Below are 24,074 nucleotides of genomic sequence, written 5' to 3'. Positions count from 1 at the left end.
CAAGATCCTGTCTCAAAAGAAAAAAATAAAAAGGGCTGGAGATGTAACTCAGCAGTAAAGCACTTGCTTAGTATGTGGGTGGCTGGGGTGGGGAGTTCAATCCCCAGAAGGGGAAAAAAAACGCCACTGGAATTTTGTAGGTCCTGGGGCACCCCAAACACTGGCCCCTCAGAATGCTTTTCTCAGGCATTTGCTGGGTATCAGGGAAGCCTTGGGGTTGCAAACCTAAGTATTTTTTTTTTTTAAAGAGAGAGTGAGAAACAGTGAGAGAGAGAGAGAGAATTTTTAATATTTATTTTTTAGTAATTGGCAGACACAACATCTTTGTTTGTATGTGGTGCTGAGGATCGAACCCTGCCCGCACGCATGCCAGATGAGCGCGCTACTGCTTGAGCCACATCCCCAGCCCCGCAAACCTAAGTATTTAATGGCAGCTGTTAAGTGCAACATCTGGGATCAACATGGATGTCTTTACAGGAAGCTGTGAGTTCCCTGGAGGGAAGGACTGGCAATAGAGAGCCATCAGGGGCAGGGTGGAAAGCTGGCAGTGCTCTCCTCTCCTTGGCGGGGAGCCTTTGCCTTTGCCCTCCTGGAAGCAGGAATAACTGCCCAAGATTCCCAGTGGGTACATCCCCTGCCCCACGTTTCAGTATGTGCTCTGTGCAGCCCCTTGGCAGCCATTAAGCAGCAGGAGGATTGCCTCACCTACCTGGCCAGGGGAAGGGAAGGGGAAGAAAGCTCAGAATGGGCTGGAGGGCATACGTATCACTCTACCCCTCAGAGTGGGACTCACGCATCCTCTTCATCTCCCCCAGGCCAGCCCTATGAGGTGCGGATGCTCAATAATCCCAAACTGGGTGAGCTGCTCCGTGCCTCCTGCTGTTCAAGGTAGGCAACGCCCTGCCCAGAACTGGCAAAGGCTGGGTATGACTCTCTCCAGACAGGAAGCCAGTGCCATCACTGTGATGTTGTTGAGTGGAACCCCCTGGAGTCTGTTATTTAATTTGACCCTTAAAATGGTTCAGTGGTAGGCAGAAATTGTTGAGGAAACACGCACAGAGAGGTTGAGTAGTTTCTGAAGGACACAGAGCCAGAAAGTAACCAAGCTGACATTTAGAAATACATTTACACAGTGTTATTCACACACAACGAGCTTTTCTCACCAAATGATCAATTTAGCCCACATCCTATGTTCTGAGCTAGGGATTCGGCCGCTTCCTTCCCCAGGAGGCCTGCCTTCTATTAAGATAAACAAGAAATTACAGGAATCATATGCAATAGAAAACAGAAATACATTCTGCAAGGCAAAGGGTAGAGTAAGGAAGGGTGGGAAGGTAGTACCTCTCCCATTTTATAGACAAGGAAGCAGAGAATCAGGGTCTCTAGGGACCTTTTCAGTTTCCCAGTTGTCTGGGGATTTGAGGTCCCAATGTTTCCTGGCAATGAAAGTGGGAAGGCTGGTCTACCCAGCGAGAGGGCCTGTTCATAAAGGCCCTGGCACTCTGTCACCCGTGGACCTCACCCTCCCGTGACCACAGAGTATGGTGCGTGTGTTCCATGATGAGTGCCTGCAGTACACACAGCAGCAACAACTGGGTGAATGACGGTGGAGCCACACTGGGGACCGCATCCTGGACACTGGTGAGGAGGGAGGGGCCGGGGGCTCTATGAGTCCGCTTACTGGCTTGGCCTGTGCCTCTCCTGCTGCCAACCACTGTGCATCACAGATGTGCCACTCTCTGTGAGAGTGATAGAACCAAGTGTGGCCATCCCAACTAGGACCCAACCAGGAGGGCTTCTCTCTTTCTGCAGGTGATCCTGAAGCTGGGCTGGGAGGAGGCTGGAGGTGAAATGGGAGTAATGGCAGCAAAGGTGGGAAAAGAAGGTGAGCTTGGGTGGAGGTGAGAGGACAATAAGAATTTTTTTTTTTAAAGAGAGAATGAGAGAGGAGAGAGAGAGAATTTTTAATATTCATTTTTTTTTAGTTCTCGGCGGACACAACATCTTTGTTGGTATGTGGTGCTGAGGATCGAACCCGGGCCGCACGCATGCCAGGCGAGCGCGCTACCGCTTGAGCCACATCCCCAGCCCCAATAAGAATTAATTACTGCCATAAAGTGCTTGGAAGAGAATGTGTGTTGAGGTCATGGGTAGGCTGGCTAAGGGGGCCGAGTTCATGAATGGGTGGGGGAGAACAACCACATTGCAAGCCCTGACTGGACTCTGTAAGGTACTTGAATGCCAGGACTAGGAAGTTTGCTTCCCCTCCTATAATCATGGATATCACCGGAGGATTTTAAACAAGGGAAAGAACCTAATGAAATAAGGAGTAGCCACTGGTTGAGAATGGAAAGTCGCTGGGGTGATTGACAGGGGACCCTCACGGTTAGGGTAGAAGCCCTGGAATTACCATGCTTTCTTCCCTACCCTAGGTTCATTGCATCAGCACTGAGTTCACACCTCAGAAGAAAGGTGGAGAGAAAGGTGTCCCTTTCTACCTCCAGATCAATATCTTCAAGCCCAGTGACAAGGCATCTGTAGAGCACCTGCATTTGGCTGGCTGCCTCATCAAGGTGTTCAAGGTTTGGGCAGCCCTGGGCCCCCTCCACCCCTGGCTCTGCCTTGCTGTGGACTTTCAGCCTTCCAAGCCTCTGTTTTGGGACTCTCCTCCTTTTCTATACAGAGAGGGATGGGGTTTGTGGTGAGCAGGGAAAGCTTCTGTATCACCCTTCTGGAACCCAAAGGAGCTGACTAGAAACTGAAAACTGACCAGGAGAAGATTGTGAAACAACCCCTGCCTGAGAGACAACTCTCGGAGCCCTCAAGAACATGGTCTTCTTGGAGGTGTGTGCTGGGTGGCAAGAGTGGGAATACAGTGGGGCTATTGAAGCCTCAAGGGCTGCAACTGCTCCAGGACTCCACAGCCATGGGATTTGTTTCCTAAGGGACAGCCTCTGCCCTGGGTGATGCTCAAGGTTTCCAGGAGCTGAAGCCTCCAGAGCCCCATCCATGGCAAATCCCACGGGGGGCACCTGGATGGCTACCTGTGACTAGCTTTTCCCAAGATAGGCTGTGGTTGACTTTTTTCTTTGTGCTGAAGCACAGTCAACTTGCTGGGGCCTTCCTACAGGGCAGGAGCCAAGTCTGGTCCTAGGCACGCCCCAGCACCTTTTTTATACTGGGTATGAACCCAGGGCCTCACATAGGCCCTTAGGCAAGTGCTCTTCATCTGAGCTACACTCCCAGTGCCCCCCCCCCCGCCCTTTTTAAATTTTGAAACAGGGTCTTGCTAAGTTGATGAGGATGGCCTCAAACTTGTGATCCTCCTGTCTCAACCTTGTCAGCTCTCAATAGACACCTGGAGGGAGGTGAGAAAATGGCTGCTACTGCCTTTGGAGTTCCAGACTGACCTTGTTGTTTGTGTGCCTACAGTATTTGCCCCAGCCAGAATTTACTGCAGCCACCTCAGTCCTCTCACTCTGACCTCTGCCAAGGCCTGCAAGCTCCTGTAGGATGTGCATGTATCAGCCCCTTCAGGTGAGAGTTAAAAAAGCACCCTTGGCTCAGGCATGAGGGAAGGGCAGGGCTTGGGGTACAACTGATGCTTGATGAGGAGGGCCAGCACTGGCAAGCTCTGCCTTCCAGAACAGGCTTCATGGGACACTTGGCCATGCTACTCCACACAACCCCTGAATCTCTGCTCCTCACAGGTACTGTTTTTCACCATCATTCACCTGGGACACCTTGGGATTCAGCTCAGTTGAGGTGAGTCCTTTCTATCACTCAACCATGGTCCCAAAGCCCTCTTGAAGCCTCCTGTCTCTCCAGAACAGGGTAACTCTGCCCCCTGGGGGCCTCACTTGGTATGGCCACAGATTATAATTGACCAGCTAGGACCTGGCAGGAGCCTCTCAGGGGAAGGACTGATTCCTCTCCACCTTGTTTTCAGCCCCCAGGTCTCTGGGTATCACCTGGAGCCCTGTTTATGTCTCAGGACCTGAACCCTGGCACCTCCATTTCAGACACACAGCTGGTTGCATGGGCACTGGTGAGGTTGCATCTGGAAGGGACTGAGTATGGGACACTGAGGCAGAAGGCCTTTGTCTTGACTTGCTGTGTCCTTCAACTAACCTTTATTTTTTTTTCTAGAGAGAGAGATTTTTTTTTAAAGAGAGAGAGAGAGAATTTTAACATTTATTTATTTTTTTCTTAGTTCTTGGCGGACACAACATCTTCGTTTGTATGTGGTGCTGAGGATCGAACCCGGGCCGCACGCATGCCAGGAGAGTGAGCTACCGCTTGAGCCACATGCCCAGCCCTCAACTAACCTTTATTGAAGACAGAATGTTTCCTGGCACTGTGCTAAGCTTCCTTTGCATATAACAGCCCAAATAATTTATAAACTACCTCTTGAATAGAGAGCCTAGAGAGGTTAAATTACTTGTCCAAGAATATACAGCTAGCAAGTGGCAGAACTTGGATTTGAAGTCTGATTCCTATCTGGGCCTACTAGGGCTTTTTGTAGACTAATGGACTGTGTCTCTCATTTCCCACACTTGATCCTAGGCCTCATTCTTCAATATGGCCTGTTGGACCCTGCAGGCACTGATCTGTTGAAGCTTATCTGCCAGGACCTTACCCAGATCTCTGTGCCTTCTGGTGCTGGATAATGACAATCACTGTAGTGACCCTTACCATCTGTTAGCAGGTATGTTCCATAGAATGAACCCGAAGGCAAGTTAAAGACCACTTTTTTTGCTTTCTCTTTTTATGTAAGAATTTCAGGTCCAAGGACAATGATCAGTACAAGGTCATAGAGTAAGACTTGAAGGCAGGGTCAAAAAGTTAGGTTTTAAGGGGGCTGGGGTTGTGTTTTCCTAAATTTTTCTCTCCTTATCCCCAGTGTCAGCATTCATGTGCTGAAGAACTGCTTAGTGACTTCCTTCCCTAGGAACCTGGGAGGTGGCTGGGTTCTTCCTCAAATTGAGGGCTAGAAGTGGGAATTAAGTTCAGGACAAAGGGCTAATAGAGTTTTCCTGGCCCAGGCCCATCCATCACCAGACAGCTTTATCTGTGGCTCGAGAGCATCTAGGCAAGAGAATGAGGTTCCTAAGAACCCTGACTAGGTAGGTGAGGTTCTAGTCTTTCCAGCTATGGCTGCATGAAACATCTTTGGTCTGTCCCAACATCCCTTGGCATTCCCCTGCCTCCCATGACCAGATTAGTTCTCTCTCCTCACAGAATGTCTCCCTGGGTTTATTCTACCATGTTCTTCTCCTACCCCATTTGATTTATACCATACTATTAGTATGTGGGAGTAAATCATAACCTTATGGTACCTGGTGTTTATCACTCACATGTCACTCCTGTTTCTTTAAACTGAGAACTCCTTTACTACATAAAGCTGTCTCCTTGGCTCTTCCTTCCTCCATGGGTAGCCATCTTCCTGGCAAGCCCAGTCCCCTCTAGGATGGTCTCTGTGCCCACATCCCCAACAATCCTACTTCTGTGCTGCATGCCCCCCAAGCTTTTAACAAGAGATCTCTCAGGATGAATCCAGTGCTGTGGAGCTGATGGGGAAAGCTGGCTAAGTTCTTGGCTCTCCCAGCCCTTCAGATCCACCAGGGCCCTGGGGACATTCTTGTTCTCCTCAGCAACCAGGTAAAAGAGCAGGTAGGTCTCTGCCACAAGTCCCAATGTGGCCATTGTTCACTCCTCTGCCTCACGCCCAGCTTCCTTTAATTCTTCCCTGGTTTATTCTGTTTGGTTCTAAAGATAGAAGTGTCTTCCTTACAGGTGGTTCAGAAGCTTAAGGATGAGTCATATTTTTGTCCCTGTAGTGAAGAAAGGTAGGGGTCAAAAGGGAGAGGAGTATCTTAAAGTGAGAAGACTGTTAAGCACATATTTTCTTAAGTGAGATCAGAGGGAGTGGTAAGGCCCCCATCTTCCCCACCCACTCCCCAACAATCATACCAGGCAGATGGGAATGTGTTTGCTAGAGGTAACCTGGCATCACAGCTCTGACCAGTCTGCTTGTGGTCTGGTCATTCAAATGCCTGCCTTACATGCTTCCTAGCTTCGCAGTGCTGCAGAAAAGGGAGGCTAGAAGTGAATTTGAAGTAAAATCAATTAAAAAATCTTTTCCTATATTAAAGTCATAAAATACAATTTCTTATAGTTTATATTTGGAATGTTGGGGATCAAACATAGGGCCTTGTGTATGCAAGGTAAGTGTTCTACCACCAAGCTCATACCCCTAGTCCCTCCTACGCATATTTTTTTTTTTTTTAAAGAGAGAGAGAGAGAAAGAGAATTTTAATATTTATTTATTTTAGTTCTCGGCGGACACAAAATCTTTGTTTGTATGTGGTGCTGAGGATCAAACCCAGGCCGCACGCATGCCAGGCGAGCGTGCTACCGCCCTCCTACGCATATTTTTAAATTAGAACTTCAGGAATTAACCCAGAGGGCACTCTACCATTTATCTGCACCCCAAGCCCCTTATCCCTCCCCACCAGCACCCACCCCCACTTTTTATTTTGAGACAGGATATCACTAAATTGCTGAGACTGGCCTGGAACTTTCAACCCGCCTGTCTCAGTCTCTTGAGTCACTGGATTATAGGAATGAACCACCACCACAACCAGCTAAATTTTAGTTTTGCCTTTTCATGTCTATACTTCACCTGAAATTGATTTTGGGATATCCTGTCAAGTGGGGATCTATTCTTTTATATTACAGAAAACCAATCTTACCTTAAATAAGTGCTTTCTTTATTTTTTGACAGGGTCTTCCTAAATTGCCGAGACTGGCTTTGAACCTGCAATCGTCCTGTCTCAGCCTCCCAAATTGCTGGGATTACAGATGTATGCCACTGTGCCCAGAGATAAATGCATTCTCAAAAGATAAATGATATTGGATTATATTTTTTTCCATCCTACTCCAAGTTTTATAGTGAAAATCTTCAAATCTACAGAACAGTGAAAACCTAATATGAACTTTGAGAAGAAGACAAGGTGTTCTTTTAAACATACTCGCACAATTACTCATTGATAATTTACCTCAGTTGTGATTTACCAATCATCTTTGGTGAATCTTAAACCAGGTGGCCTCTGGACAAGATAGGAAGTGGAAAGGGAGGTCTGTTTAACCTGTTCAAGGCCTAGAAAGTGCTTCCTTCGAAAAATTCAGGGCTGCCGGGTGGCGCACACCTGTAATCTCAGCAGCTTGGAGGCTGAGGCAGGAGGACCGCAAGTTCAAAGCCAGTCTTGGCAACTTAGTGAGGCACTTAGCAACTCAGTGAGACCCTGTCTCTAAACAATATAAGAAAGGGCTGGGAATGTGGCTCAGTGGTTGAGCACCCCTGGGTTCAATCCTCAGTATAAAAAAAAAAAAAAAAAAAAATCAGGGCTGACTCAGTTAATATGGACCTCTACTTACATTCCTCAAAGGGCCTATGTTGAACCCAGATGGTCTCTAACTTTTATACAAAAGATGTTGTGTCTGCCGATAACTTTAAACTCCATGCAGTAGATACTGTTATCTCCATCTTACCAAATAAGAGCTGAGCAGAGACAGGGGGGTTAACTGAATTTACAGTGGCAGCAAGTGGTATAGCTTTGAATTTGGGCAGACTGACTTCTGACCTTGTGTTTAATCAATGTAGTACTCCATCTTTACCCCTCTGTAGTCGAAGTAAGGGCATGAATGCTCAGCATAGAGATTAAAGACTCAGGCTGAATTTTAACTATGAAATTAATTAAGGCAACTCTAATTTATGTCTTTCATGTTCTTTCTTTTGAAGACAAGAATTGTTTGGGGTATTAAATAAATGGCTATTAAGAGTATTAAGAGGTTATGAAAGGGCTGGGGATGTGGCTCAAGCGGTAGCGCGCTCGCCTGGCATGCGTGCGGCCCGGGTTCGATCCTCAGCACCACATACCAACAAAGATGTTGTGTCCGCCGAGAACTAAAAAACTAAAAAATAAATATTAAAAATTCTCTCTCTCTCTCTCTCTCCTCTCTCACTCTCTCTTTAAAAAAAAAAAAGAGGTTATGAAAGGCATAAATAAATATTAAATAAAGGTCATAGTAGCTGGGCGTGATGGCATGTGTCTATAATTTTATCTACTGGGGAGGTTGAGGCAGGAGGACTGAGTATGAGGTCAGCCTGGGCAACTTAATAGGCCCTGTCTAAAAAAAAAGAAAGAAAGGCTAGTAAAGGGTATTAAAAAAAGGTAGGCTGCCAAAGAGAAGTCCTTCAGCCTTAGGTGCCTTTGTAGTTCTATAGTTCAAGGAAGTTAGGAATCACAGCTCCAAGTCAATAGGAAAATGAAAAGTCTTCACAGCTTATTTCCTTTAATTACATCATAAACAAAATTAGAACATACAGGAAACAATAATAGTTACATAACAATTTATATATTTATATATAAAAACATTTCTTTTTTTAGTCCAAAGATTTTAAAGCAAAAGGAATCCTCTACTGCCATCTTGGATTTTATTTATTTTAAATAACTCCCCCTCCAGCCATCCTTAAGTGCCAATAATATTGAAAGGAAATCACTCACTTGGACAGCTAATGGAACCTGGTGTTAAGTCACCATGTAGGGACTGTGGGGCCAGTGGGAAAAAGCAGCAATTCCCACACACTGAAGCACTCCTGAGCAGGCTGAGTAGCTATGGGGGCAGGGACCAGACCCTGTACTCCACCCACTCTGCATTTCACCTCTTAGGGGGAGTTGGATGGGATGCAGGGATCAAACAGCTTGGTTTGAAAGTAAGAATTTCTCCAACAGCACCATTTACCCATCCATCTCTGTTCACAGCAGAGTCTGACAGGCATGGGTAGTCCTCACAGTTCTCTGAGCTCTGCACAGGCCACATCACTCAGGTCTGTGCTCTCAGGGTCACTGGAAGGTGGGCAAAGGTGAGCAGAGCAGCTGGAAAATGTAGGCAGCAGGTTAACTGGAAACAATTCCTAGAAGGAAAAGGGAGGAGGCCAGAGTGGGACGCATCTGAAGGCTGAGTGATAAAACAAGAGTGGAGAAAGGCAAAATTAAGAAGCCTCTCTCCCTATACAGTAACCCTCTGCAGTGGGTAGTCACAGATCCTTGGGGGTCAGCTCTTGGGCTGCAGCATGATGAGGAAAACATGGAAAGATTCTGGTGAGCCTGGTCCTCATGGTTCTTGTACATGTGCCAACAGGCTCTGAGAGTAAGAATTAGTGTGTGATGTGGGGGTGGGAAGAGGAGTAGGAGAAGAACTCACAGGCTCACCCCTTTTTGTACTCATTAAGAAATTAACAGTCACCAGAGAAGTACAGATAAAAAACTATTCTTAAGAGAAGGGAAGAACTTGATGAAAACCCAGGAAAGTAGCAGCAAAGGTTTCACTTATTAAAGATTATGTAGCACTAAGAAAGAAAATCATTTGACTTGGGTAGAGAGATAAAGTAATTAACCAAACCATACCAGTTAAAGACTTTTTTTTCAAGTTAGGATTTTCTGTCTTTAGGCTCTCATTCTCTTGTGCCAAAAAAAAAAAAAAAAAAAAAAAGAGTAGATTAATAACTTCAGGAGCTGAGAAGGGTTAGGCTAAGAAACACATGTGTGAGCAGCAGTGTGGCATAGATCTGAATTAATAAGAGTAAGTAGTAAGTGGGGCAATGTTTTCTTCTTCCACAGTAACAACAATAAAAAATAAACACATTACTTCAAATATTTCCCTGTTTGCAGGGGGTGGAGGGCATGGCAGAAGAGAAGAAGTACATGTCTGGACACCTCATTTCTGACATCTCTTCTTCATGTTAGAATTCTAGTTTACTGCCTACATGTTCTTGTCCTGGTACTAAAGCCATGCCCAGAAGCAGCTGGGAAGCCCTGGTGGTTCTTCCAGGGGTGCCAATCTCCATCTAGATGATCTGGTTAGAGATGTAGAAAAGAAGCCCGAATCGCCAGTCAAGGACACAGAGTTCATCATACAAAGAGGAAAGTAGGGGCTGGGGATGTGGCTCAAGCAGTAGCGCGCTTGCCTGGCATGCATGCGGCCTGGGTTAGATCCTTAGCACCACATACCAACAAAGATGTTGTATCCGCCACTAACTAACTAAATAAATAAATATTAAAAAAAAAAAAAGAGGAAAGTAAACCTCCTCAGGTGTGAGGCAGCTGTGGCTATGTGCTCAGGACAGATGTTGACCTTGAGGCAAAGGACCTCAGTTCTAGAACTGATTTGTTCCTTTCTTTTGAGCCTCACATACCATTTCCTCATGCCAATTTTTCAAAATAAGACACTGGAAAACACACAAAATAAAAAGGTTTACTTGCTCATGGTTTTCCCTAAAAGGGCAATAAACTACTCTGGCTGAGCAAACACTGAGACTCAACATCTGTCAACTGAACTCTATAATGGCTTAAGCAAATAGCATGTGAAACAGAGATGGACATTTTCTAGCATTTCACATGTAAGTTTGTCCAAAAAACTTTTTCCTGAAAATTAATTGTAATTTTCTTGGGATTCCTAAGGTTCCCTCAGACGCAGCTGAGAGATTGCATACTGACTTTCCTAATAATCAAAAAGCTTCAGAGGCACAGAATCAATATTCCTAGGAATAAAAGTGGAAGCCAGGTGTGATGGCACATGCCTGTAAACCAAGCATCTTGGGAGTCTGGTCAATTTAGCAGGACCCTATCTTAAAAGGGAAAAAAAAAAAAAAAAGACAAGTTGCAGAATACCTTCATACAAAACATCTGCCTCATATGGTAGTTTCTGGCAGGGAAAAATTTATCCCAAGAAAGAAGGCAAGGTTAGAGCAACTGGTGCTTAAGTGGTCTATTCTCTTTGCTTGGAGAATAAAGATGTTAAGTTAGGAAATTTGGCTTAAAACTATTACAGTCACATTTTATTCTCAGATTACTTGGGTCAATTATATGCTATTGACAAGTTCATCAGCTTTCTCTTTCAATTAAAATTTATGATAGAAATAAAGGTAAGGAGAAACTGAGACTGACTCTGTTTTCCCTTCAACCTCATACTGTTTTAAAATTCTTTGGTTCAAGATCTAAAAGGGTTAGGAATTCTGCCTCAAGACTTTCAACCAACCATTCTATACTTCCTCTCACAGGAGACTTGGCTAACTTACATTGCTTGGGGTTGTGGTGTTTGAAATCCTGGAACTGGCAGGCAGAAAGAGGATGAATCTTTCTGTAAAATGCTCCAGAGCTCAGAGCATACCAATCAAAGAATCTGTCATCCAGGAGGTACCATAAGGAGGGCACTTTCCTTTGTACCCTTTCTCTCACTGTGGCAACTGGTATGAGCAGCCTGTGAGGACTAAAGTGCAATAAACACTCTATGTCAGAGGACCGATCATGTCCAAGGACCAATCTTCTTTTACTACTCTCACACTTCCTAAAAACTTTCAAGCCAAGGCAGATTCCACTGCTTATGTTGTTTAGTCCCTCCCCAATGGCACCAGTAGGCTATCAGACCAATAATACACTTTACAAGGTAATAAGAGATGGGTCACTGTAGCATTATGGCTATATTGCACAATTCAAATAAGTCTACAAAGCCACACACAAAAAAAGCATCATAAAATTATTCACCAAGTTTCCCTCTAAAGTATTTAATACAAGGGATATATGAAATTTCTGACTTATGTCTGCTAAATCAACTTAATGGATGTGGAAATAAGACTGGAAATTTACAAAAACAATTTATGGAATACTTTTACATCTAGTAAAAGGAGAAAACATTTTTAACACAAAGCACAATGTGCTTTTGCATTCCAAATATTGGAAAAACCAAGTCAGATCCCCTTATTTCTCATATACAACAGTTTGATTTTAAACTCAATTAAAATTCAGTAAGCAAACATCAAAGCACATTCAATGAAAAATGGTTCAAGCCACCTGACAGCTACTAAATTCAAGGCTGTCCACAATGGTTTACCTGAATCAGGACAAGAACTCAAAGAAGCAGCTACACTGGAGACATCTGAGAATAAATCAGCAGCATTATTGAGGGTGAGATGGAGGCTTTAAATAGAGGGTCAGGATAGGTGTGGGAAGGATAAGGTGATATCAGTACAAAAAACAAAAACAAAACAACAAATACCCTGAAATCACCTCAGTGGGGCTGATGAACGCAATGTAAAAATATTGATGTAACAAACTCTGCTAGAAAATGAAATGGATAAAACTATGAGAAGGCTGTAAAAAGTAAATGATCTGTATATTCAAGAACTTTCTCCAGAGACACTTCAATAATTTCTTCTTGCTCGCCCATAGCCTCACAGCAACAGCTTTAAGGGAAGCTTTTTTACTTATTCTAAATCTCTTCTGTTTACTCTGTATTTTTTCATTATAAAAGACATATTTGAGAGTGGCTATGAAATTAGACAAATGGACCAATAAGGTTTTCCTAAGGAAAATTTTTCCCATGTGAAGCTTTTCTGAATTCTCAAAATCATTTCAGAGCTGGGTGTGGTTATGCATGCCTGTAATCCCAGCAACTTGGGAGGCCGAGGAAGGAGGGTCACAAGTTCAAAGCCAGCCTCAGTAACTTAGTGAGGCCCTAAGCAACCTAATGAGATCCTACCTCAAAAAAATAAAAAAGGCTGGAGGATGTAGCTTAGTGGTTAAGTGCCTCTGGGTTTAGCTTAGTGATAGAATGCTTGCCTAGCATACTAGCATACATAAAGCCCTGGATTCAAGCTCCATACCAGTACCACAAGGAAAAAAAAAAAAAAGTATTTCAAAGGCTGAAACAGGAAACATTCTGATGTCAGGATCCTTCCCACCTGACCAAACTTACCATGTAATCCTAGCATATTCATCATCTGGTGTAGGTGTAAATTAGCATAAATAATGTGTATTTTCTTCCAAGCTTGATGGGCCTGAAGCTTCCTGAGAAAGAACAAGGCTCTTGCCTGACCATAAGTCATACCCTTGGACTTTTGTTCTCTTTCACTTGACTTGTTTTTGGCTCAGATGGGCTGAAATTTGACTTCATAGCAGGTAACACCAATGCAAGCCTAGAACCTGCACATGGGTACACCCTTTGCGGAGAGAAACAGCATTTTCAAGACTTTTGATATACCAGTGAATAATAGGGTTGCTGAAACTTTTAAGTAAAGAAGTTAATAGTCTCAACTCAGGCAATTAAAATCTATATTTACTGTCTGATCTAGGTTTTACTGTCAGTTCGCTTAGGCATTAAAAAAAATAGGCATACTTTAGAGCAGATGGCCTGTAAAGGTTTCTCTCTGAACCAGCTACCTGAGGATCTGAATATTATTAACCACATCTGGAAGTATGCATATATGTATTTGTATGTGTGGCATACATCCAGGAGAGTGGGTTTCTAAAAAATATATTCCTGTGAGGCACAGAAGTCCACACCTTTAATCTCAGTAACTCAATAGGCTAAGGCAGGAGGATCACAAGTTCAAGGCCAGCCTAGGCAACTTAGTGAGACTGTCTTAAAAAAAGAAAAAAAAAAAAAGGCTGAGGATATATTTAGTGGTAAAACGCCCCTGGGTTCAATCCCCAGTCACATACAAAAATAATAAAAAAAATAAATTAAAAAATATTCCTGTTGGATGCAGTGGTGTGAGCCCATAGGCCCAGCTCCTTGGGAGGATCATTTAAACCCAGGAGTTCACAATCAGACTGGGTAACATAGGGAGACCCCCATCTCAAAAAAACAAGAGGGAGAGAAAGGAAGGTAGTGGTGGGGAGACAGAGAAAGAGGCGGAGAGGGAGAGAGAGAAAGAGAATAAATATTCCTTATAATTTGAAAAGAAGATAAGGAGAAGGAGGAATGGAAAAAAATAATCTGAACTTTTAAAAGGGCATAATAAAATAGGATTTAAATTATATTTAATGTGGTAAAATACATTTAATGTGGACCCTTTCATTTGATCATTTTCTACATCAATGGTATAAATAAATCAGACTTTTTCTTATATATGCTGGTAGAACTAGTACCTTCGGCATTTAAAAAAAAACACTTTTAATAATAAGGATCATTCAAAAGATGATCTAATATCATAGTGGATTGCACATTAATGCCTTAAAAGATCCCTTACCCCAAATCACCCTATTAAAAAAATTATATAAGGTTTCTAATCTTGGGGTTCAGAAATCTTCTGAAATCTTCCCTCATCCTCTATGATTTTCTTTGGGGGGGGGGGAGACTTTTTTTTTTTGACTTTTTTTGAATCATGGGTTCTGAACTCCTTTCCTCAGCCAGGTGCCTGGACAGACAGTAAACTCTTACTTCCTCTCAGAGTGTTCTTTCAGCTGCTCCAATGCCTTCACTTGGCTACTTACCCTGTTAACACTGATGTTATATGGCCATTCTTATATTCCTGATGAGCTGTGATGGGGGAAAAAAGAAACTGACTGGCTAGTCTGCAAAGATCCTCTAGCAGCATTCCTGATACTCTTCACTAACTGCATTTCTTTATTAAGTTAGTGGAGTTTGACAGAAAAATTTGCAGGGGGAATACTGGGGATATCATGCAAATTATCATGTATCGTAAGATAAAACAGAAATAAAAAGGCAAAATCTGTTTTCATCAAAATAGTTTTAGCTTGATTGCTTCTCATAACTTTTCTTACTTTTGTTAAGATTTCCCTTCAGAATGGCAAAGATTCAGGCAGGGTCCCCTAATGGTAAAAATTAGAATTAAAAAAATATTTATTGATTTTTTTTTCAAAAATGTTTGATAACCCAAACTAATCATCCAAAATGCAAACTGTAAACACAAAAGAGTAACAGTTGAGTGTGAGTAGACAGACTATGAACAGGTATGACAGACTGAGCAAAAGTACAGAAAGGAGGAAGGGAGAAAGGAAGACAGATGCATAAGTGTGATACAGATAGTGACAATTTGAGTGAATAAGTAATCATGTTTGGACCACAGTGATTTCAATGTAGCCATTTAGGAAACCCCTGGGCCAAATACTAAAACACGGCAGGAATGGACAAGCCTTCTTTGTGAGCATGCTCAGCATGTTGGCATAGAAACAGGAAGCACAGAAGCTCTGTAGTCATCTTACAATGGATGGCTACCATTTCTAGGATGCAAATAAATTTTCTTTCTGGTCCCTGGATACATCATTTGTTGTTTTTCCATGCTTCCCTTGACCCTGAAGGACTGTAGTTACTGTTCCAAAATCCCCAAAGAAACCCCTTAACAAAATAAAGAAACCACAGTAGCAGTAACAATGGGTTTGCTGGAATGCCCCCTCCCTCTACCTTGGCCTATGATTTTCTTCTGGGCATGTCCAATGGAAATGGTTAAGTTTTACCAATCCACTTAAAGCCAGCACAAATTTTAGTCCCATGGTCACAGAGCTAGAGTGGATGGGAGTAAGGGTGTGTATGCATATGTATGTGTGGCTCTGGGGATCTGAACACTGCCCTCACTTTGTAATCCTTGTCCAGAACACGGGTTGCTTCCTCTGGAGAGACTCCACGGTAACTCTAGAAGTGTCAGTTAAATATTCAGTTCACCAAAGTTGACCACCTCCATTGTCATAGGATGATGCAGCATCTGCAGAAGCGCTGTCTGCTGCCCCCTACTGATGGGGGTGGAGTGACAGGTGCGAAGTAGGCATGGACTTTAATATTGGGTAAATGGGTCTGAAACAAGACAGAAACATTACTAAGATAGAGAACATTGCTTCCGAGAAAAACCACTGAGGGGCTGAATGGACATGAAAGCAGGGCAGAAGATTTGTTCCCTTCTATGCTGTTCTAAATAATCAAGTCAACTCATAACTTCTTTTTTTGGTACCAGGAATTGAACCCAAGGGTACTTAACCACTGAGCCATATTCCCAGCCCATTTTATTATAAATTTTGAGACAGAGTCTTGCTAAGTTGCTCAGGGCCTCACTAAATTGCCAAGGCTGCCTTTTAACTTGCAATCCTCCTGCCTCAGCCTCCCAAATTGCTGGGATTACAGGTGTGTACCACTATGCTCAGCTCAACTCATAACTTTGATACTTTTTTTTTTTTTTTTTAAATTGTCACCATTTTATTAGCAGGAGATAGGGGCCAACTGCTTTTGCTCTGTGGTTGGTCAGCAGCCATGGGGAGGCAGAGTGCCTGCTGTGTGCCTCAGGCCTTCACTTCCATGCCTGCCTGCTTTCTAGCTTGGGTGTTTAAGGTAACATTTATTTTCAACTGGCAAATTCTGACGCCAAGGGTATTGTGGCAACTGCTCACTTAGGTTTCAAAATACCACTGATCACGGGCTGGGATTGTGGCTCAGCGGTAGAGTGCTCCCCTAGCACGGGCACGACCTAGGTTCGATTCTCAGCACCACATAAAAATAAAATAAAGATGTTGTGTCCACTGAAAACTAAAAATAAATATTAAAAAAATTCTCTCTCTCTCTCTAAGAATACCATTGTTCACACTCTTCACAGAATCAGACACCTTTCTACTGAGTTTGATAACTGTTTTTAACAAAACTGGAGAACATAGGTGTGATGTATCATGCCTATAATTCCAGAGACTTGTCTCAGGGTTCAACACCTACTTAAAAAAAAAAAAAAAAAAAGACTGAGGATACAGTTGAATGGCAAAACGCTGCTGGGTTCAATCCCCAGTACTTGAATAAATTAAAAAACAAAAATCAGAAAAAGGGTTTGATGTAAAGAGGAAAAAAAGGCTGAATTTATAAATCCTATTATTTAACCAAACATTTTATATTAGTTCTTTCCTTTCCTTTAGAACCAAAATCTGGTATGTGCTTCTTTTTTTTTTTTTCTTTTTTCTTTTTTTGACTCTGGGGATGTGATTAAGCTCTGGACATTACTGGACAAACTGCTGGGAGAAGACCTACTTTATCTCTTCAGTGGGTATTGTTCTACTAAATTTCCATCTGGAGCCACAGGTAAAAATTATCTACCCTTACATTTTCTCTCCATTTTTTTCCCTCCTTACTAAATGTCCAAATAAATATAAAAATCACGAGAATCTAAGTTTGGAAAAATAAAAATAAAAGAAAATGAAGGAAAATAAAAGAAAGGGTGGTGAGAACATCAGAGCTGGAGAGTGAGGAAGCCATTTTTACCCTGAGTCTCTTGATTCCAGCCCGTGTGATTTGCTGGCAGTCATATAGTTCTATCCGCTCAAGGCTGTGACAGCTCTTCAAGTGCTCCAAGGATGCATCTGTGATTAGTGGGCAGTTGTCCAGCTCAATCACCTCCAGCTGGTCATGGGCGCAGGCCCCATTTCCTAGGTGACGAATTCCATCGTCTGTGATCAGTTCACAGTGAGATAGACTCTGTGGCCAAATACAGCAAAGAAGGATGCTGAAATATTTTCCGGAAGTCAGTTAGCCAGAAACTTGTGTACAATCAGATAGAAGACCTTTTTGGTTTGATTTTGATGATTATGGAACTATCACTAGATCCATGTGTGATGAAACAAAGAATGTAAAATAGAGTTGCATGGGTTCTGCTTTTGGCAACCAATGACTGATATTTTTGTGTGTGATTCTAAACATATTTTGTAAATTCACATAATGACCATGAACTACTTCATAAACAAAGTTACATAACTTTAAAAATTACCCTCTACCCAATCAACACTTTTCTTCTCCAAGGGGATAAGCAGAGATCAAACTTTTCATGTACAAACTTTTCATTTCCTGAAATAAAAATTGAATATCAAGTGCAGGGGTACGACCCAACAATTAATTAGCTGAAGACAATTTTTACAGCTGTTAGGTATGACCATCTCACATGTAACTCTTCATCAATTTTCCTTAGGTTTCTGAATCTGAGACACTTGGAATCCTTGGCCCAATTTTGGATATTACCTTTTGACCAAATACACCACAATGAGCCTGGATACGATCAACCAAAATCCCTTCCTCAAAGTAGTACCAAGGAGAACTTCCCCTGTAAAGCCTGATTGGTCCCCATTTTACTTTTTAGATCTTTCCTAGATCTTTTGGAAGTTGGCAATTTTGAGAAGCATACTCCCTTACCAAAAACTAGTAGCCAGACAGTTAAGAGGAAAACAAGAGCTAGATCTTATTTTGTTTGTTGTTGTTGGGGTAGGGAGTACCAGGGATTGAACTCAGGGGCACTCAACCACTGAGCCACACACCCCCAGCCCTTCTTTGTATTTTATTCAGAGACAGGGTCTCACTAAGTTGTTTACTCCCTTGATTTTGCTGAGGCTGGATTTGACACCGAGATCCTCTGCCTCAGTCTCCCAAGCTGCTGGGATTACAGGCGTGAGCCACCACGCCTGGCAGTATTGTTTTGATTAAGCCAAACAAACATCTTTAACCTTGAAAGTCAAACTCACCAATACTTGAAGCCGAGGACAGTGTATAGAAAGTTGGATTAATGTGCTATCTGTTATCTGAAAGAAACACATGTTTATTTTAGGCATAATTCTAAATAAAACTACAGATTATACTTCATTCTTACTGTATTTCTATCTAGACATCATCAAATAACAGAATCTTTAGGTTTAAGTCTCATAGACTACCTGAGTCTATTCTTTTTTTAAAAAAATACTTGTGAGTGTTCTAATGCTGAGCCCCAACCCTAGCCCTATCTGAGTGTATTCTGTAAGAACTCCCTAGGCTAGACTTGAACACATTTAGGTTTCTCTAAAAGCCTTCATCTTTTTTTTTTTTTTTTTTTGGTGGCAGTGGTGGTGATGGTACTAGGGATTGAATCTAAGGCCTGTGCATGTTAAGCAAACACCCCAGTATTGAGCTACTATTATCTAAAAGAAACACATGTTTATTTTAGGCATAATTCTAAATAAAACTACAGGTTATACTTCATTCTTACTGTATTTCTAGTCTTTTGAAAATTTTATTTTGAGAAAGGATCTTGCTATGTTGTCCAGGCTGACCTTGAATTTGCAATCCTGGGTGTTTCCTGAGTAGCCTGTATTATAGGGGTGTTCCACTGCATCTGGCTCTAGTCTTCATCTTTGAATATTTTCGCTGAAAATTGTTTTGTTTTTGAAATGAAATCGAAATATTGTCCCCTTGTTACTTCTATCCACTTCTTGGAACCATCAAAGAAAATAATCAGAAGAAAGTGCTGAACTGGGTGCAGTGGCACAAGCCTATAATCCCAGCACTCAGGAGGAGGCTGAGGCAAGACCATTCCAAGTTCAAAGACCGCCTCAGAAACTTAGTGAGGCCTGAGACCTTGTCTCAAAAAATAAAATGGCTGGGGATGTGATCAGTGGTAAGGTGCCTCTGGGTTCTATCCTCAATACAAAACAAACAAACAAACAAATAAATAATAAAGTACTCCATGAAAAAGAAAAAAATTAAAATCAAAGCATCCTCAAATTTTTGGATATGTGACCTATTTTTTATTATTAATTTATTTATTTTTGTAGCACCAGGGAATTAACCCAGGGTTGTTCTACCACTGAGCTTTATCCCTGGCTGTTTTTTATTTTTAATTTTGAGACAGGATCTTGCTAAATTGCTGAGGCTGGTCTTAAACTTTGTAGATTCCTGCCACAGTCTTCCAAGACACTGGGATCACAAGTGAGAACTACCTGACCTGCTTGATATTTGGCCTCATTTTAATAAGGCACACTACAACTCAGAACTGATAACATGGATGTTAGTTATGTTACCAAGGGAGGCAGATAGGCACTGCTAGGATCAGGGTAAACTATGTACATTCAGGGAGGAAAAACGGCTTTTTTTAGTTATCACAGGAATGAAAGCAAATCAGTGCTTCTTTTCAAATTCATCTTCAATTCTTTAAGAAATTGTGGATGGAGCAGGTCCATTCAGAAGGACTACCTCTGGAAAGGACATAGAAGACACTCAGGTGTGTACAAGAGATAAACAGAGGCTGGATGCTGTGGTGCATGTCTGTAATCTCAGCAATTTGGAAAGCTGAGGCAGAAGGATCACCAATTTGAGGCCAGTCTCAGCAATCTAGTGAGACCCACTCTCCAAAAACAAAACAAAACAAAACAAACAAATAAACAAAGGGCTGGGGAATGTTGTTCTGTAATTAAAAAAGTATTTTTCTTTCTTTATTTTATGTTTGGGGATACTGGGGATTGAACCCAGGGGCACTTTTACCATTGAACTACATTCTAATCCTTTTTTTTTTTTTTTTAATCGAGACAGGGTCTTGTTGCTGAGGCTGGCTGCCCTTGAACTTGGAATTGTTATGCCTCATATTCCTGAATCAGTGGGATTACAGGTATACGTTGCTGCATCCAGCTTTATTTATTTATTTTTAAATGTGGTTTGGCTATGCTTTCCAGGCTGACATAAACTCTTGGGCTCAAGAGATCCTCCTGCCCCTTGAGTAGCTGGAACTACCATAGTGCACCACCACACTTGGCAAAAGAAAATACCTTAACAGCTTTATGGCCTGATCACTTAGGTGTCCTTTCTAATGGTGACATGATTGATGGAATGTATTTTCATAGTTCTTTAACACCTATGCCATAAGCACTTCTGCCTAGTGTGCCTAGAAGACACATCAATAAAGGAAGAATCAGGGTTGCCAGGTATTTCAGCGTCCTACACTAAGGTAGGGAATGGACATTCTGATATGCATGTATTATGTAATTAGTTTCTATCACACTGTATTTATGAATATAAATCCACAATCTTACCTGAACACATTCTTCCAGGTCCATCTTTTCAAGCTCATGGCAATTCTACAAAGTATAAAACCAAACAATACAATACAACCATTTAAACAAGGGAAAACTTTAAGGCCAGAAAACTGAAAGTTTATATTAAATATACTGATGAAATCTTAGTTTTTCAGATTTGGTATCATCCTAGTGTCACTTTCTATTTTATTCCATTAATTACACATTTTATGCTTTGATCATAGTGAAATATCTCAATTATCCCACATTTAAATATTTATTATCTTAAATGTTCAAGGGAATAAATTTGCCGAACAGTAACACTGGGCCAATATAGAGATATTTTCAATCATAAATAATTCAATAAAAACTGTTTCTTGGGAAGAGTTCAGGAAGCAAGCTTAACTTTAGTTAAGTGTCTTGGCTTTTTACCCAACTCCATTGATCTACCTGAAAGCAAATTACCTCCCCCTTGTTCTATAACATTGGTCAAAGTCAGTATAATTTTAAATGACATTATTATATACTGATTTATAAACCATTCCAAGTCTAATATTCAGAATACAGAAAATAATTAAAGCCTCTCCATTTAAAAACCAGGCTTTCAACACTGCTGTCACCTACTAGTCACATATCAAATAACAAGTTTCTTTCAGCTGTTTAATTTATCATCTTATGAAACTGTGGAGAACTTTAGTTTCATGGAGGAGTGTCATGCTCCCCAATGCATGTCTGAATTTCCAGAACAGTTTGTTTTCTTACTGGTATCAACAGGTCTGTAGCTGTAGCATGAGAGTGCTCAGGAAGACTAGCTACAGAAGAAGGCCCCCTTCTCACACACCTAATTCTGCTATGCTACACTTCCCTTGCTACTTGTTCTTCTGAAATAAAAATACCCAACAAAACATAAGAAAATAAACCTATGAAACCTGGAGAAAACACTTACTCTGGCTAGAGTGGTAAAGCCCACATCTGTTAATTGAGAACATCTTGCCACTTCTAATATTCTGTTAAAAAAAAAAAAAACAACACCAAAAAAGTGGAAGTCAAGCTATGGGTCCCTAAAAATTGGTTTTATTAAAACAAAATTTAAGAAAATAATTTACTATTCTCTAAGGATTTCATAATATAGAGAGACATTAATAGCTAAGCAAGTCTATATATAGATCTTGCTATTTATTGTTGTGGAGTCATCATAAAGTGGTCCTATAAATACCACATTTCAGGGTGATGCAATCAAAGAACACAGAGGAATAAAATTGAAGCTTGTAGTTATGCCACAATGCATTAAAAGCCTTTTCTTGATGGCATACTGCTTACCCCCAGAGGGCAGCCTGCTCCTAGAAAACAAAGGAAATGGCGATAAATATTCTATATTATTTAATCTGTTACTGAAGTAAGATTTTCTTTCCGTTTTACATGTGGGTTCACTCAGATTTCAATACCTTTTAAAAAATGTAATGAAGGGACTGTTTAATTACAGTTCTGTCCCAAATATGAAAATCCATACTTAGAAAGCTTTCTGCTTCCTCCCATAGGCTCCCAGGGGAACCCAGTGAAAAGGGAAGCTGGGCTAGCAGCTACTCTCCTATTTAGCAACTGTTACACACCAACCTAAACACCAACTAAAGGCTTGGGAATCAAAAGTAGCTCTTTTCTGTGAAAAGTTTGGTGACATTTGTACTGTACAATGGTACCTAGTAACACCTATTTACTATCATAGTTAGTATAAGAAATCATCAACTGAAAAGCAATTAGAAATGAATGCTGTATCCAATGAGAGAGCAACTAACTGAAACACATTTTGTGATGGTCACATTTGACAGCCTTTCCAGGCTAATGATATAATGAGGTTATATCATTAGAGGGAGGATGGAGCTGAATACCCCTTGCTTTAATACAGGAAAGGATAGTGTTTAATATTTTAGAGAGAGGTCTGGTTACTTCCCTATCTCCTAAGAAGTACTCTGTTTTAGACTTCTGATATTATTGATTTTGACCAAAACGAATCTATCATCTATGAAGGAATTTTGATACTGAAGGCAAAATGTTCACCAGTTAAAAAAGTTTTTTTTATAAATTTTATTGCTTTACAATGATTATTATGTGAAAAGTAGTTTCATGGGCTCTGGAGCCAGACTGCCTGGCTTTGAATCCTTGCTCCTGCACTTACTGGCTGTGACACCCTGAGCAGTTTACTTAACTTTTTGGTGCTTGGTTTACTCATTTACAATTTGATGATAACAATACTGGTTATATGATGTTAGAAAGATTAAATGAATTAACATTTGTAAAGTACCTAAAACAATGCTTAACTTCTAAGTATTATATAGGTAATATTTAAAACAAAATCAAAACCAAAAAGGTATATGGGGATCATCTCTATTCATTACAAGATTCTCAAGTGCTCTTTACAAAATCAATACGGATTTTATACTATCTTACATACTAATACAGAATTCTTAATAGATAACCAGCCAATCCCATATATGAGCAAAGAGAAGGAGCCACAGAAAAATAAAGCTGTTCTAAAAGACTGTCAACACAAAAAGTTTCTCTTGTAAAGCTGTTTCTTCTTTTTGAATACGGTCTGCTATATATCTGGCATCATAACTAAAAATATAAATGACCCGAGAGTGAGCCTTTAAAATTATCTTTGAGAAAAGAATTATATAAAGCATTAATTAAAGAAAATATCTTTATTTCATTAAAAACATTTTTTTAGATGTTGATGAATCTTTATTTTTTTATTCATTTATTTACATGTGGTCCTGAGAATTGAACCCAGTGTCTTACCCAGTGTCTTACACATGATAGGCAAATGCTCTACCACTGAGCCACAACCCAGCACCTTATTTCATTTACTTACTTACTTACTTATTTATTTTTATGTGGTGCTGAGGATTGAACCCAGGGCCTCTCATGTGCTAGGTGAGTGCGCTACCACTGAGCCACAATCCCAGCCCCCTTATTTCATTCTTTAGTAATGAAATAAATGCTTTTTTTCTTTTCTTTTCTAGTATGAGTAGAAAGTAGAATTTTGGAACCATTGTTTCTTGGTTCATGCCAATTACACATAATGAAGTACAAAGCAAGTAGGTGGACATCAAAAAGGACAATGACTTGTAGTGTCTATCTTAAAATTTCAAAGTTCCAAAGAATAAATGAGTGAAGTAGACTTTTGTTCTTTTTCCTTGATTTTTTTGAACTAGAGAAGAAATGTTTACCTAAGCCGAGGGCAGTTCTGACCTAGAGCATTCAGGATGGCATCTGTGATGTTGGAGCAGCCAGAGGCACAGAGGGACTGTAACTTATGGCACCCTCTGCAAATAGTAATGAGGCCTTCATCTGTGATTTGCTAAAAAAACAAGGGGAAAAAAAAAAACAACCCCACAGGTATTAGTAATTTAGCAGACGAAAAATAAGAAAAAAATA

At 41.2% G+C, this 24,074-nt stretch overlaps 1 protein-coding gene and 1 long non-coding RNA gene across 9 annotated transcripts in view; one reads left to right on the top strand and one right to left on the bottom strand.

The window, feature by feature from the left end:
• The first annotated feature begins 1,906 nt into the window (after nt 1-1,906).
• Nucleotides 1,907-10,727, top strand: LOC120884099 (uncharacterized). The gene is made up of 4 exons (XR_013436045.1): nt 1,907-2,844; nt 3,433-3,537; nt 3,711-3,765; nt 4,214-10,727. It is a non-coding gene; the product is annotated as an uncharacterized LOC120884099 (long non-coding RNA).
• Nucleotides 8,342-24,074, bottom strand: part of Fbxl20 (F-box and leucine rich repeat protein 20) — a 104,739-nt gene continuing 89,006 nt past the window's right edge. For all 8 annotated transcript variants that reach the window (XM_040268829.2, XM_078042087.1, XM_040268831.2 and 5 more), the window contains 6 exons: nt 23,867-23,997; nt 21,586-21,646; nt 20,658-20,702; nt 18,345-18,401; nt 17,098-17,310; nt 8,342-15,657 (listed from right to left, as the gene is read on the bottom strand). In XM_040268829.2, the coding sequence (XP_040124763.1) occupies nt 15,550-15,657; nt 17,098-17,310; nt 18,345-18,401; nt 20,658-20,702; nt 21,586-21,646; nt 23,867-23,997 (615 nt within the window). In that variant the 3' untranslated portion in view covers nt 8,342-15,549. The remainder of the gene's footprint in view (nt 15,658-17,097; nt 17,311-18,344; nt 18,402-20,657; nt 20,703-21,585; nt 21,647-23,866; nt 23,998-24,074) is intronic.

Source organism: Ictidomys tridecemlineatus, chromosome 3, assembly GCF_052094955.1.
Source record: "Ictidomys tridecemlineatus isolate mIctTri1 chromosome 3, mIctTri1.hap1, whole genome shotgun sequence".
Taxonomy (NCBI): Eukaryota; Metazoa; Chordata; class Mammalia; order Rodentia; family Sciuridae; genus Ictidomys; species Ictidomys tridecemlineatus.
Note: the sequence above shows the minus strand (reverse complement) of the source record. Positions and strands in the feature narration are given on the sequence as shown.